Source organism: Scleropages formosus, chromosome 16, assembly GCF_900964775.1.
Source record: "Scleropages formosus chromosome 16, fSclFor1.1, whole genome shotgun sequence".
Classification (NCBI taxonomy): Eukaryota; Metazoa; Chordata; class Actinopteri; order Osteoglossiformes; family Osteoglossidae; genus Scleropages; species Scleropages formosus.
In genome coordinates this window covers 8,150,418-8,164,997 of record NC_041821.1, presented here as the reverse complement: position 1 = coordinate 8,164,997, position 14,580 = coordinate 8,150,418, and the positions used below count along the sequence as shown (strand labels likewise).

Here is a 14,580-nt window from a genome sequence, read left to right as displayed (position 1 = left end):
TGTGCGCGAGAATAGGAAACCTCGCGCATGCAAGCATACAGAGGCGCAGGCGGACGAAGCGCTGCTTTCCACTCCTTCTTGTACTCGAAGCTATATTCCAGCTATCTAGACACTTGAAAAGATGTTCGTTTTAATGTTCGAGAACGTTCTCGGGTCACCCAGTATCCGCTATGTTTCGGTTCCCCACTTCGTCTTAAATGTTTTTTTGCACGTATTTTATCTATACTTAAAAAAAGATACAGTTCCAACATTGGTTAGATTACTATTTTACCATCAAGTAACGAAATAAATGTTTATTGTAACGCGGAGTTGTTGTGGAAATCCTGCTTTTATTTTGACACTTCAGATGCCGAATCTACCGGAAGTACATTTCTATTTTTTTATTCGTCTTATTTCACCCTGTTCGGTTCCGCGAACCGGAACTGTATTTGTGCTTGTACGCTTATTTCATTTGGATATTTTCAGAACCGCAGCCACTAGAAATAGGTTTTAAGCTTCGCTGTTATTATGAAATTACGCAGCCAATCTAGCTTTGATTTTTATTGTGTCACAATTTAAAAACGCTTTTATTTTGACGTTTTGAGCGCGGCACCACCGGAAGTAGTTTTTTCCGCTCCCGCTCGTTCACGTTCGCACCGCTAGTCCAGACATAACGCTGCTCCCGTGTGTGTGTGGTGTACTTCTCCGTACTCGTTATTTTCATTATTTTTAATTTAAAAAAAAAAAAAAAAAAAAAAACGTGGTTAAGAAATGTCAAATCCGTCACCCCAAAATAAGCCTTCGAACCCGGACAACCCGCGGGTTTTCCTCGATATTGACGTTGGCGGTGAAAGAGGTATGAGCGCAGATTGATTGATTCGAAATCAATTGAGCTCGTTTTATATAATATGATAAAATCCCACAGTTACACATGAAACATACAAGTGTTAGGTACGTTGTGCGCTCAGACCGGTTTGCTGCCTGTCCAGTACTGACTCCACACAGCAGGTTCTCAGGCCCTGACTGACGTGGTCACACTGAGTCACTGTGTCCTAATGAATCATGAATTTACAAGCGGGAAATAAAAACATAAACCCCCACAAAACATGCATTTAGCACAACTAAACAGCTTTATGACCAGCTTAGCGCGGAGTATTATTATACATATTAGTTCTTCTTACAGTGTCAGTCCATTAAGTGGAACAGACACCATGACTGTGGCTCATCGCACTGAAGTTGGAGTTAAAAAAAAATATTTAAAAGTTACTTTTAGTTGATACTTTTCTCCATGTGACTTACTATGTTAAGATGCCTATATTTATTTACCTTTTTATACAGCTGGGGAATTTTACTGGAGCAATTTTTAGGATAAGTACCTTGCTCAAGGGTACTGCAGCTAGAGGTGGGATTTGAACCTGCAGCCTTTGTGTCTTGGGGTAGCAGCTCTAACCACCACACTACCACCTCCTGTAAAATTATTAACATATTTTATATGAGTAGATGGGGATGCACTCATACGCACTCCCATCCTCTCCCAGTGGGCCGCGTCGTCCTCGAGTTGTTTGCAGACGTCGTCCCCAAAACTGCGGAGAACTTCAGAGCCCTGTGCACCGGGGAGAAGGGCGACGGTCCGGCCACCGGGAAGCCGCTGCACTTTAAAGGATGCCCGTTCCACAGGAGTAAGCACGCTGACGTCCCAGAGCTGTTCCACCATAAATCACTACATTCTATTCCTACCCTCCCTTGCCTCTCAATATTTTTGCCTCTTCATTCACTCGCTAACTACTTTATACTGTTTATATGTTTGTACTTATTCATGCGTTGTATTTATACGTGTACATATGCACACGTTTTAAGTCTCTTGCTGCTGCAACGAAATGAATTTCTCTCTGGGATGAATAAAGCTTCATCTGTTGATTATATACTAGTGTTTTCAGACAGCACTGTCTTCTAACACCTTCTGTTTTTGCCATACTGACAGTCATAAAGAAATTCATGATTCAGGGAGGAGACTTTTCAAATCAAAATGGCACTGGAGGAGAGAGCATATATGGTGAGAAGTTTGAAGATGAAAATTTCCACTATAAGGTGAGAAGTTTCCTATTATCAGTTTGAAAACAAGCTATGCCATGTACTTCAGAAAAGTCGTTAAACGGCATAAAGTCGTTAAATTATATTCATTGTTGTGCCTGCTGCTTTTCTAATGACAGTGCCTTCTTTCCGACTGGTGTGGGAGGAGGGGCTCTGAAAAAATGTTCACATGTAATGCTATATTTTCATTATCTGTTTTAGCACGACAGGGAGGGCCTGCTCAGCATGGCCAACTCTGGGCCCAATACCAATGGTTCCCAGTTCTTCATCACCACTGTCCCAACTAGCCACCTTGATGGGAAGCATGTGGTTTTCGGACAAGTGCTTAAGGGCATGGGTGTTGTTAAGATCCTGGAGGCTGTAGAGACCAAAGAGGACACGCCTGTGGAGGTGTGTCTGAAATTGTAAATTGATATCATGAAAAGTAGAGTCTTCGTTCTGTCCTCGATCCCAAATCACTTCAACAGCCATAAGTAAACAGTTGCAGAAGTTGGACACATGGACTGATGGATGATGGTTTGCCAACAATTATTGAAGAACTCCAGTATTCAAAATGCACATTTCTACATATTGGTGTAAAATCAGTGTTCTTCCACAGAAATATGAAATCCCGTTGTTTCCTCTTTGGACAGCCGTGTATTATCGCAGACTGCGGTGAGCTCCGTCAAGGAGACGACTGGGGCATTGCTCTGAATGACGGCTCAGGGGACGTCCACCCTGACTTCCCTGAGGACGCAGACATCGACTTTAAAGATGTGAGCACCATTCCCTAACTGTTGTCACTTCATAGCACAACACTATCCAGAATTTAAACTGTCTTTCTTTAATCGTCTCTACTTGTGGCAGGTTGATAAAATCTTGTCCATTGCTGAGGATGTCAAGAATATTGGGAATAACTTCTTTAAGTCCCAGAACTGGTTGGCAGCTAATAAGAAGTATTCCAAAGCTCTGAGGTACATCCACAAAAACATTTTTCCATTTAAAAATAATGCATAGACCACAAGTAAACCTTGGCGCTTTTATAGTACACGTCAGTTGCATACAACCCTTGTTCACATAAAGAAATGCCTGAAGACCTTTAGTCATGATCAAAATGTAGCTCATTCGACCAATAGCAGCAGGAACCAAAGCAGTCAAGCGCCAAGAGGTGCCCTACTGTAATACTGTTCAGAAGTATCTTCATTGTTAGAGCAAGGACATCTAGGAGGATAAATGGGTTAAAGATGCAATTCTCTTAGGAGAGAAGAGTTGGCTGAGTTCTGAAATAAGAAGTGACATTTCAGCCGTGTCTCAGCAGACTGTGTTTGGCCTAGGTACCTCGAAGTGTGTGGTGATGTAGTGGATGATGACGACGAAGAAAACGCTTCCCAGAAGAAGCTGGAACCAGTTGCCCTGAGCTGCATCCTGAACATCGCTGCTTGTAAGCTGAAACTACAGCTATGGCAGGATGCCATCGACAGCTGCACCCAGGTACGCGCAACAGCGTATCAATATCTGCAAGTTTAAAATGGGGGGAAACAGCAGATGAAAGTCATTTTCTGGAAAAGAATGGTTACAAAATGCTGAAGGTGTTCCCAAGATGCTTTATGTTCATGTTTCACCCCTTCTACCCCTGGATGAAGGCACTTGATTTGAACCCGAGCAACACTAAAGCACTGTACCGACGAGCCCAGGCCTGGCAGGGAATGAAGGAGTATGACCAAGCAATGGTACCAACGTTTCTGCACCACAGTTTTGTATACTCAGAATTTTATATGAGTTGTATAAATTCTGAACATTTTTCTTCTTTTGTGCATACAGGCTGATCTTAAGAAAGCTCAAGAAATATCCCCAGCTGACAAAGGTCAGTCTGTTTATAAATTCCCATTTTTTCTGATAAATAGCTGTTTAATGATGCCTTTTGAAAGTATGACACTAATACTCTTTTTCTGATATGTGCTTAGTACAGTGGGTCCTCTACTTATGAACTTTTGGCTGATACAAACTTTTTTGTTAAGTATTCAGTATTTATTTTTTCGTAAGTAGAACTAACCTGCAATTCTGTCATGTACCAGTACACATTACATAAGTAGCTACATACAGAATTAGAATGGAATTAAGGAATTGATCAGGCACCCCTGGACCAGTTTGTGTCACAGTGGACTAACAAACTTTGAGTAACAAACCAGCTCTCGGTGCCCAGTAAATTCATAAGCACAGGACCCACTGTATTGTGAAAAAATGCAGTTTTGTAACAGAACACTGGAGTTTGTGAGTGACTGAATAACTGATTCCACTGTCTTTGCAGCCATTGGGAATGAGATGCTGAAAGTGAAACAAAAAGTGAAGGAGGAGAAAGAAAGGGAAAAAAAGACCTATGCAAAAATGTTTGCCTGAAGATCTCATCTCGGGGGCAGAGGGGCATAGAGAGCATGTTGGTAAATCAACACTTTAAATTACATTGCAAACAGGTGGGCCCCTTATACCATGAAGAACAGACTAAACAGAGTACATGATAACATGGCTTAGGGTCATACAAGCCATCTCCTAGTCCTGCTATTAGTGTTCCAGGTCCCAATATTTACTGTATTCAGAGATGAAATGTTTGCCTTCTGTCAATCATTTAACAAGTCCATCTAAATATGTAAAAGTGGTCTTCATTTACATAGATGTGGAAAATCCTCATTGTGGAATACTGTAGAAACTGATTTTAAAGAAGAAAAAGAATGTGTCTCTGCCTACACTGTACCTGGGTGCCTTTTACTGTACTTGGTCCCAATATAACTTGTATAGGCCAGCACATTTCTGAATAAAGTATTTGTGAACCTTATTTTCTGTGTATGTAAAGGTTGTGAAGCACACAGAAAATGTACCAGGGAAACAGGGCATTAACTGAACAGAGGAGTACCATTTCATTGAAGGTTAGTTCATACTGCGTGCAAGGAAAAAATGTTAAACTGTTTAAACTGCTTATATTTGAGGTTTTAAACAGTGTCATAAGTTACCTAAAAACAGATGTTTCTGAAATTGAGCCATCATTCGAAACAAGTACAGTGAAATTACCACTTTACAGCATTTTACCGCCACACCTATATACATGTGAACATTTTGCAATCAAAATTACTTATGGGTTTATTTTAAAATTTAACATAATGGAGAACATTTCTTCTGATATTGATACAGAACATTTATTAAAATAAAGGCATATTGTAAAGGTCTGCATTTACAGAAAAAGAAACCTGCAGTCAGTGTACTAAGACTGGACCTCACTCAGGTCACATGCCGTTGTAAGCTGGACCCCCGCCTCCTTCAGGGACCACCCAGTTGATGTTCTGACTCGGGTCCTTGATGTCACACGTCTTGCAGTGGACGCAGTTCTGTGCGTTGATTTGCAACCTCATGCCGTCTCCGGACTCGAGGGGCACATACTCGTACACTCCTGTAAAAACACGGTTAGTTCCAAGTACAGTTCTGCAGCATCCGCTTCAGGAAAACTCCATAACTGTAGCAGTTTGTGGTTGCGTTCATGTCGCTGGAAGGATAATTGGGTTCGAGCCTCATTTCAGCCACCTGGTCAAGTGAAATATTTACTAATGTACGCTAGGAAATGGCAGTATTTAAACCAACAGGTGTGCTTCAATAATGCTGCTTTTGTATCTAAGCCCTGTTTCTTATGAAATGTACCTTGGAGAAAAGCATCTGCCAAGTGTATGCATTTAACTGTCTTGTCTGCACTTAAGGTTCCAAAGAAAAACAGAGGCCAGACAGACTATTTGTGACAGTGTACCGAAGGAGTGTGCAGATACCTGCTGGACAGAAGTGCTGCTCGGGTCCATCGTAGACGGCCAGGTTCTTGGCCACAGGAACGCTGTCATCCATGAGGGTGAGGTGGGGGGGCTGGTCATGCTCGTGGTTGGTCCCGCTCAGAGCAACGGAAGAAAGCAGGTCAAAGCTCAGTTTGCCATCAGGTTTCGGGTACTCGATTGGGGTGCAGTCCTTTGCAGGCTTCAGCTGATTCGAGTCCTCACCTGGAACCCGGGACACCACGGATATCAATTACCGTTTCATCCCGGCTTCACGACTCGCTGCAATCGAGATGAACACGTGACCACCAGAGGCAGAGGTGTGGGCCCACCTCCAACCGTCAGCGCTTTCCTAAGCATGTTAGCTTTCTCACCGATGTGTTTCAAAGTCCATGGTTCCTTCCCTCTTAAGATCCAATAAAAGATGCCAGTGTAGATCATTCCTCCATACAGTCCAAAGTAACTGTGGAATGAAGGTCTGATGTTCCTCACAGAGTACAACTCCTTCCAGACCCAAGAGTTTTTCAAGCTCTCCTCGTATTTTGGAACGTGAATTCCTGGGAGAGAAGGAAATTAAAAAGTATATAAAAAGCAGACAAGGAAACTTTGAGTAGGGACAACAGCAATTTATGAGACTACTTTTCAATATCATTTGAGCAGCTCAACAACTGGTAAACATTGTTTTAAAAATATCAGCGATGGTCACATGACAGAGGACAAATGTTTGCGTAGGTCAAGTTACACAAGGGTGTGTATATTTACAAGTTTTGTCTGCAAAAAATCTCAACACACATTCATTCTGAACTGAGTTTTTAGGCCACTGTTGATCCATGAAGATGAGTATAAACTGCACAGAGAAAATAAAAGCCTTCAGTAAGACAAATGTCAATAATAAAATGTAATTCTTGCAGATTCTACAAGTGCATTTCATAATTCCTCCATATTAAAGGTGGAGATGAGAAATGTTCTTGGAACAACAATGAAATTGCATTAATTTTATCTTTACATGTGTGCATGTGTATACACATATAAAAAAAAAAAAATTAAATTGAAATTTTTATACAACTCAGAAAAAACATTTTACTGAAAGCCAGTGGTAATAACTGTGCTGTGTCGACACCTTTCAGCATTACCGGCTGTCCTGGACTCAAAATTTTCATCTGTGATCGTCTGGAAAATGCACTCGGCGGCCAGCATGCCACTCTTCATGGCCGTGTGGGTGCCTTTGATCTTGGGGACGTTCATGAACCCGGGGCTGCACCCTATCAGTACACCACCAGGGAAGGTGAGTTTGGGCACGGACTGGAAGGCAGAAGGGAAACGGTGAGCGCGGTGCAGCTTATCTGAAGGAGGGTGCAGAGCGGGTGCTGCCGCAGGTGGGCCTACCTGGAACCCACCCTCATTCAGGGCCCTGGCTCCGTATGAGATCCTGCTGCCTCCCTTCAGGGTGGAGGCCACGGACGGGTGGTGCTTCCATCGCTGGAACTCCCGGAAGGGGCTCAGATAAGGGTTCTGATAATCCAAACCAACCTGGGAAAACAACAGCAGGGAGCAGGGTTGCTGAGGACACGGACATGCTGTCATACCTTTGAGAAAAGTAAATTTGTGCAGGTCTACAAAAGAATACATCATTAATGTAAAGCTTTCATTTACTGCTAATGTCAATACTACTTTACAGCTAACTTGGAGGAAGCAGATGGCGTCATGGTTAGAGATGCCGCCTTGCAATCGAAGGACCCAGGTTTGGGGTTTGAGTTCCTGCTCCTGCTGTAGTACATGTGATTAAGCTACTTGCCCTGAACTGACACAGTAAAAATGACCCAGTTGCATAAATGGGGGCATCATTGCAAGTGCCCCAGTGTCACAAACCTAACATTGTGAGATGCCTTGGATAAAATAATAGATAAATGAAGAATAATAATAATAGTAAATAATGTACCCATGCAGTTGTCTTAACCCCAAGACAACCCACTCACCACAAGGCCCAAGGCCACCAATGGCTCCTTTTCATCCAAGTGGTAGAGAAACGAGCCTCCATACGTGTTCCTGTCCAGGGGCCAGCCGACAGTGTGCTCCACCCTCCCGGGTCTCCAGTTCTTCTCATCAATAAGCCACAACTTGGGTAAATTCAGGAGAAAAATGTTTAGTGCAGCAATATTTCCACGCTTTTCTCTTGATCTCCAAGAGAATTCTGCAGCAGAAGCACAGAAGGAGCATGTCGTGATGGATCAAAAAGTGAGAAGTTTTATAAATACACTCCTCGGTGGACAAACTACAAAGAGCATGAACTTCGAGAAACTGGTGCGGGAAAATGCACACGTGAGGCGACGCACGGAGCAGCGGTACCTCCTTCAGCCCGATGGCGTACGTCTGAGGTTCACAATTCTCTCGCAGCTTGAAACGCTTGTAAAGCTGCTTCGCTAAGTGTCCGTGACAGCCTTCGCCGAACACCGTCACCTTGGCGTGGAGCTCCATTCCTCTCTCAAACACGTCCTGCACAGCAGGACACAGGAAACCCAAGACACACCTTGAGCAGATCATACTCTTCAGTTTATAACACATCGCTCCTGCGGGATATGGGTAGTTTTCTTTGTGTGTGTCTGTCTGACAAAATGCATGCAGGTGGTCCTCGAGTCACAACATATGCGACGTACGATGAGCAGGATTTCGGACAGCCATCCCTTTAACCTTACATTATTTTTGAGCTCTGATGTTTGTTCTCAACACGTGTGGGAACATGGACTGACCATGCCGCTGCCACAAGGCTCTACGTTTCTTCTCGACTCAGTCGGTGTGTCGGTCAGCGACTGCGTTTCATTTACAAATACAACGCTTTATTTACAGGAAGTTTCCTTCCATTCCAGCCAATTCCAGAACTGCTAACAAGCAAAAACTGGAGTGGTCTGGCAGTGCAGGAAAGAAAAAGCAAAAGACAATAGATACAGAAAATAATAAAACATAAAAATAAGTGTGACTTCAAAACAAAATTGAACTGTATATTCATTATTAGTATTAAGAGGAATAGTACGTAAAATTAAAGAAACATGAAAAAGCTTGTCAATTGTTTATATAGTCTTACGGTTTTCTGACCCTTTTCTCCAAGCAAATACCTTGCTTAAGAGTACCACGGCTGGAGATTGAACCTGTGGATCCAAAGGCAGCAGCTCTAACCACTACGCTACCAGATGCCCTCAAACTAGGTTTATACGTATAACAGTTCTAAGGGGGTTTGCGACGTACGGATGAAGTCACTGAATCAGAACCCCATTGTAATTCGAGGACCACCTGTACTTAATGTGAAACAGGCATTTGCCAAATCCCTACCTTGGGTGATCCGTCTTTAGAAATTCCCACATCGTTTGTAGCGATTCCCTTCACGCTGCCGTCTTCGTGAAACAGAACCTGTAGGGTTAAAGAAACTCAGGCATCAGCAACCTCCCTCCGCACATCCCCTGTAAGGGGCTCGACTGCTCCGGACGGCCTCACGTGGTACCAACGCTTTACCTCCGAAGCAGCGTAACCAGGGTACAGCTCCACGCCAAGCTCCTCTGCCTGCTCCCCCAGCCAGCGTACAAGATGTCCCAGGCGAACTATGTAGTTCCCATGGTTGTTCATGGGGAGCCCTGCAAACACACAAACCATGCGTGGACCATGTAAATAAGGTACAACTTATCAGGTAAACCCCTGCATCGTTTCACATTAGACACAATACGCAATTTTACCACATGAGATCTAACTCGTCTAATGCACAGTTACATTGATCTTTGCTACTCGGTGGAAATAAAATCTGACAATAATGATGGAACTCACCAGGGAGAATTGGAACTGGGATTCTATACTTTTTTGTTAAAATTCCAAACTTGTCTTCTGTAACTGGTGTATTTAGAGGGGCCTTCAAATAAAGACAATTTGCATTAACAGTTTGCATGAAAAACATGCAACAGTGCATTCCACATATTCAAATGTGCACTTACTGAAGATTGTAACACATATAAGCACTGATCTGTCTATCTAAAGTTTCAATAGTTTCCAAGCACTGATTCACATAACCATTATCAATAAGCACTTGTCCAAGGTGGGTCACCGCAGTCCACAACATATGCTAGAAACATAGGTTGCGAGGCTGGGTACACCCTGAATGGAACACCAGTCTACGGCAGGGAGATCAATCACTCACTCACTCTCACACACACAAACAGGAAAACAAAGTCGCCGGTTCACCCGAAATTCATTAGACATAATTTAGACTGGGAGGAAACCAGAGCACCCAGAGGAAACTCCGCACAGATGGAGATGAATTCGAACCCACAGCCCAGTTTTTTTAAATGACGGTTTATTCCATAAAGTCATGTCCGATGCCACTAACTACAGTCCCGGAAGCCCACGGTTCTTGTTTCTGAGGAGCAGTGCAATACTTAGCTGTCTAACGCCTTAATTAAACCTATTTACCCAATGGAGTTCCAATGGAGTTGGACTAGACTCGATCCATCAGAAGCACAGGTGAACAGTGCGGTTTCACTCTGGCTGCCATTCCATTCGAACCTGCAGCACTTACTCCTCTCTCTTTCCAGTCCGGAATAAGCTCGATGAGGGCACTCGGCTCCAGGCAGGCTCCGGACAGGATGTGAGCACCGATCTGAGAGGCCTTCTCCACCACACACACCCGCAGCTCCTTGTCGTGCTGGTTGGCCAGCTGCTTCAGACGGATGGCGGCCGAGAGACCGGCAGGGCCGCCGCCCACAATCACGACATCGGCCTCGTCGGCGAAGCGCTCCATCGTCACACCTAGACAAAAACACGGCGTCCACCGTCAAACGTACACACTCATGCAAAAAAAAATACACTCACATTCCCATAGCCAATGAAAGAAAAATAGACTGAGCTGTTTAATTCCCTCTAATACACTTTCAGACATAATCGTTAATTTAACACTCTTTATACGTAGAGGAGGAAGACAAACAGTCAAACTTGCGCTGTTTTTCAGGTGTCCGCTCTGCACCGTACCTTCCCAACGTGCGTCCTTGTCCCTGGGACAGACGGAGTAGTGTGTGGTGATGCGCGGTGCTGGGGCTGTCGTGGAGGACCATCTCGATGCACACAGGTAGGACGGCAGACACTCCCCTTGAAAGGCCTTCAGAATGCGCACGTACTTCCGTGCTGCAAGAGGAAAATTCAGGACGATTCCCCCTTAATCTCTTCCTGGCACATTAATGCAAAGTCACTTACAAGACAAGTAACTTTACAGTGAATCACCCATTTGTACAGCAGGGTATTAGGAACTTTGATAAAATATACTACAGCGGGAGTGGGACTCTAACTGACAACCTTCAGACTGCAAGGCGATAGCTGTCCCACTACACAACGTATTCTGAGATGCAACATCCGGTTGTCAATTATAATCCTGAAGTGTAAATCACTACACTGGACTCTAAGAGTGGATGGAGCTTTTAAACCATATTCAGAGATTTAGGGGTAAACGGTATGGCTGGTAGTGTAGTGGTTAGAGCTGCTGCCTTTTAACCCGAAGGTTGCCGGTTTGAATCCCACCTCTGGCTGTAGTACCCCTGAACAAGGTACTTACCCTAAAAAACATTACCCATTGGTATACATGGGTAAATAAGTGCAGCTTAACATTGTGAATCTTGGAGAAAAACAACAGCTGGGGTGGGGGGGAGAAAATGACATGAAAAATCCTTCAGGAGAGATTTGTTAGGCTCCAAAATGTAACAGTGTTACAGTACTAGAACTGTGAGTAAAAACTGTAACCTGAAAACCCCTTTAATAATCAGTCAACACTGCTCAACTGCGCATGAAAACCCCGAGGGAGAGAAAATGAGAGTCACACCCACTCAGTCTTTGACAACAACATGAATAAAGTGAGCGCGAGCGCTGCTGCTGGCTGTGAACTTTGCCCTACTTTCTGATCACTGCGGTAGAACAGCGAGGTCCCTGCTTCGCTGTCAAAGACACAGACAGAGCTCCGTCGTTGCACGTGGCGGGCAGCGCGTGCAGCCCAGCGCGGACCACACACAGTCACCATGCATTAAATATATTTACACATAAAATTATGCTTCATTCAATTTATACATTGATTCCGGCGTCCTTGTGTGAAACCAGGCCAGAGTAAACTAAGAAGAAGAGTCCATTTAAACAAAACAAAAAAAAACAGTGTAGGAAAACACAGCAGCAGATATTATTATTGTTGTTGGAGAGTCAGAAAAGAAATGTAAACCACTAGTCACTGTACCGGTTTGGGAAATCTTCTTAACTGGAAACATCACGGAGACCAGGCTGAGGTCGAAGAAGTGCTACCTCTAATGTTATAGCTTTTAAAAATAGTTATGTTGAAGATGCCATCTAGACAAGTAGAGCGACTGCACGTCGCTAAGTAACCGTTTTAACTGGAGTGAAAGATCACTCTTGGCCCTGCCGTTACAAAACGAAGATTAGGAGAGGAAGCCACCTTGACCGGACCGGAAATGCGAGAATAGACGTCGCAGAGGGCTGTGGTTAATGGAGTTTTAATGGGAAGCCATCTTGCTTGGATAGGAAGGACGCTAACTGGGTTATCGCAACGCAGTTTGGGTGATGTGGTTTCATAAAAGTACACCGTGTAAATCGAATGTATGGCGAAGTTAGGGCAGTTTTTGAAAAGGGCTATAGTTAAAGTAGTTTCATTGCTTAAAAGAGTCATAATGTGTGATTGGAAAGGCCAGGGGCGCCGACTGGTTATCGAAAAGACCATGAATGATCAGTAGATTCAATGACAAAATTACTACTCGTCGTTCGCAACAACAACAGCCTCGTTAAAAGGAAATATTTTTGTCCAAACTTAACTAAAACTTTTACAAATTTTATATATCAAAAAGAGCAGACAGGATGATAACAAAAACTGAAAACGTGGACAGATTAGAATTGAAATAAATAGCAGATTTTACAGACGCACGTCTTTGGGTTCTGAGTTTAACAAGCAATGACAAAATAATGTGGCATTCTCTGAAACTCGCTCTCCATAAAATTCTGGCATGTAAATTAATAAATACCCTCTCCCGCTCACTTTGGGTAACCGCTTACTGTCTCTTGACGGACTGTGTGTAGTTCTTAATCTCGTTGCAGTTGCACAGTGCTTCCACAGGGGGAAGCGGCGGCGCTGTAGCAGCTGACGCAGCGCTATGCATCATGCGCATGCGCCATGGCACATTCCGCGGGAATTTAGAAAGACAGGCGCTCTGTTTTGAAAGCGCTGGAGAGCAGAAGAAGCAGAATTCTTATTTTTTCTCTCTTTTACAGATACCTGTACAGCAGCACAATGTCAGAAAACGCTTCTCTTTCTTCAGGAGTCGCTCTTAATCTTTCGGACACGGAAATGTTGGAGGAAATTGAAGTGCAGATTGATGATGTGAGTAACTCACCGTGACTTGACCCCCCCTGTTTTGTTTTGTTTTCACTTCAGTTTTATTTACAATTTTCTGTGACATTCATTGTTTTACACCTACATAACAGGTACACTGTGTGCCTGTAGGATTGTCAAGTATTTGGTAAATGCAACAGTGTTGGTTGTGCAGTATGTATCTATCTGTATCAGTATGTATCACTGTACATTTATTCATAAGTATAGTTTAAATTGAATTAAACGTGTGTATGTATTTTGCAGGCCGCAGTCTCCCTGACACACATGCTCCATGCGACCTCAGTCATCTCCACGCAGGTGAAGGATCTGGCTGCGAGATGTGCAGCGAACGCCCAGTTTCTCAAGGCCTGGAGGGACTTTCTGAAAGAAGCCCACAGCGATCCCACGCCATCGACCCCCGACACCTGAAGTCTTCTCACCTCGGGTCACTTTTTTATGATATTTAATTTAATTTTTCTTTACACAATCCCGATTGTCACTTGAAGACATGTCCATACATGCTGTGTACAGTTGTTTAATAAGCACCGGGTGTTTTCACCTACAGCCAGTTTGGGACATAAATTTGACACATACGCACTGGTCATGTGCCTAAAATTCTGTGTTAGCCAAAAATAAAGAACAATCTGATATCACTGCAGTTTTTGTATGTTTGAGTTCTTCATGAATGACTCTATATTCTGGTTGTAACACAGTTTGAGGTCAGCATCCGTTCACCTTGGAGAACGGAGATTCGCTTGTTCCCGTGGCACATTTTTCAGGCACATATAAAGGTGCTTTACCATTTATCTACAAAACAGTGCATGCCATTGCAGTCCAGGCACAAAACTATAGTTTTGAGTCTTCTGCAAGTTCAGTTAAAAAAATCCTGCTTTACAGACCAAATCTCTCCCCACTCGCAGACAGAAGACAAATTGTTTCATCAATTTTTCTTTGTAATGATTGCATGTCACACATGATGACACAATAAGCAGAAACATAGTCTTACAAATATCTAACAACAGACTACTTAATTCAAAACACCTTGACTGATTACAGTATGTAACATGAGACACCCATTGTTACAGTTCAGGTTCCTGTTATGTGAATTAAGGTGGCACAGTGCTGCCCAAACAGCCCAGAAACTGTTTGGGCATAGGTTTAAATCTAGCTTGAGTCTGTGCGGAGTTTGCATGTTCTCCCTTTGTTTCTGGGGGTTTTCCCTGGGTGCTCTGGTTTCCTCCCATAGTCCAAAGACACGTGTTTCAGGCAAACCGTACGCTACGAATTTCCCTTAGTGTGTGAACATGTAAGTGGCTGTGTGTGTGTGGGTATGGACTG

The 14,580-nt window shown here is 43.5% G+C and overlaps 2 protein-coding genes across 3 annotated transcripts; one reads left to right on the top strand and one right to left on the bottom strand.

Annotated features, from left to right (window-relative positions):
- The first annotated feature begins 506 nt into the window (after positions 1-506).
- Positions 507-4,871, top strand: ppid (peptidylprolyl isomerase D). The gene is made up of 10 exons (XM_018735989.2): positions 507-835; positions 1,518-1,658; positions 1,961-2,067; positions 2,272-2,460; positions 2,703-2,825; positions 2,917-3,023; positions 3,384-3,540; positions 3,693-3,779; positions 3,871-3,913; positions 4,358-4,871. The coding sequence occupies exons 1-10, from the start codon at positions 751-753 to the stop codon at positions 4,444-4,446; spliced, it is 1,128 nt and encodes a 375-aa protein (XP_018591505.1). The 5' UTR covers positions 507-750; the 3' UTR covers positions 4,447-4,871.
- Positions 4,872-5,160: 289 nt separating this feature from the next.
- etfdh (electron transfer flavoprotein dehydrogenase) lies at positions 5,161-12,598 on the bottom strand. Of its 2 annotated transcripts, none has more exons than XM_018735988.2 (13): positions 12,100-12,598; positions 10,857-11,009; positions 10,408-10,637; positions 9,663-9,744; positions 9,357-9,475; positions 9,177-9,254; positions 8,199-8,345; positions 7,829-7,969; positions 7,239-7,382; positions 6,986-7,154; positions 6,227-6,409; positions 5,856-6,077; positions 5,161-5,488 (listed from the first exon to the last, which is right to left on the bottom strand). In XM_018735988.2, the coding sequence occupies exons 1-13, from the start codon at positions 12,128-12,130 to the stop codon at positions 5,325-5,327; spliced, it is 1,863 nt and encodes a 620-aa protein (XP_018591504.1). In that variant the 5' UTR covers positions 12,131-12,598; the 3' UTR covers positions 5,161-5,324. The 2 variants fall into 2 exon arrangements, 1 of the variants encoding a protein (XP_018591504.1); XR_001965310.2 differs by having other exon boundaries at positions 5,337-5,488; positions 6,973-7,154.
- Positions 12,599-14,580: the final 1,982 nt, after the last annotated feature.

Coding starts and splice junctions, on each gene's coding strand:
- ppid (XM_018735989.2), top strand. CDS start 751: ATGTCAAATCCGTCACCCCAAAATAAGCCTTCGAACCCGGACAACCCG. Junction 2,068..2,271: donor ATGAAAATTTCCACTATAAG/GTGAGAAGTTTC, acceptor TATCTGTTTTAG/CACGACAGGGAGGGCCTGCT. Junction 3,541..3,692: donor CCATCGACAGCTGCACCCAG/GTACGCGCAACA, acceptor CCCTGGATGAAG/GCACTTGATTTGAACCCGAG.
- etfdh (XM_018735988.2), bottom strand. CDS start 12,130: ATGTTTCCAGTTAAGAAGATTTCCCAAACCG. Junction 10,638..10,856: donor CAAGGACGCACGTTGGGAAG/GTACGGTGCAGA, acceptor GTTTTTGTCTAG/GTGTGACGATGGAGCGCTTC. Junction 7,155..7,238: donor TGAATGAGGGTGGGTTCCAG/GTAGGCCCACCT, acceptor TCTGCCTTCCAG/TCCGTGCCCAAACTCACCTT.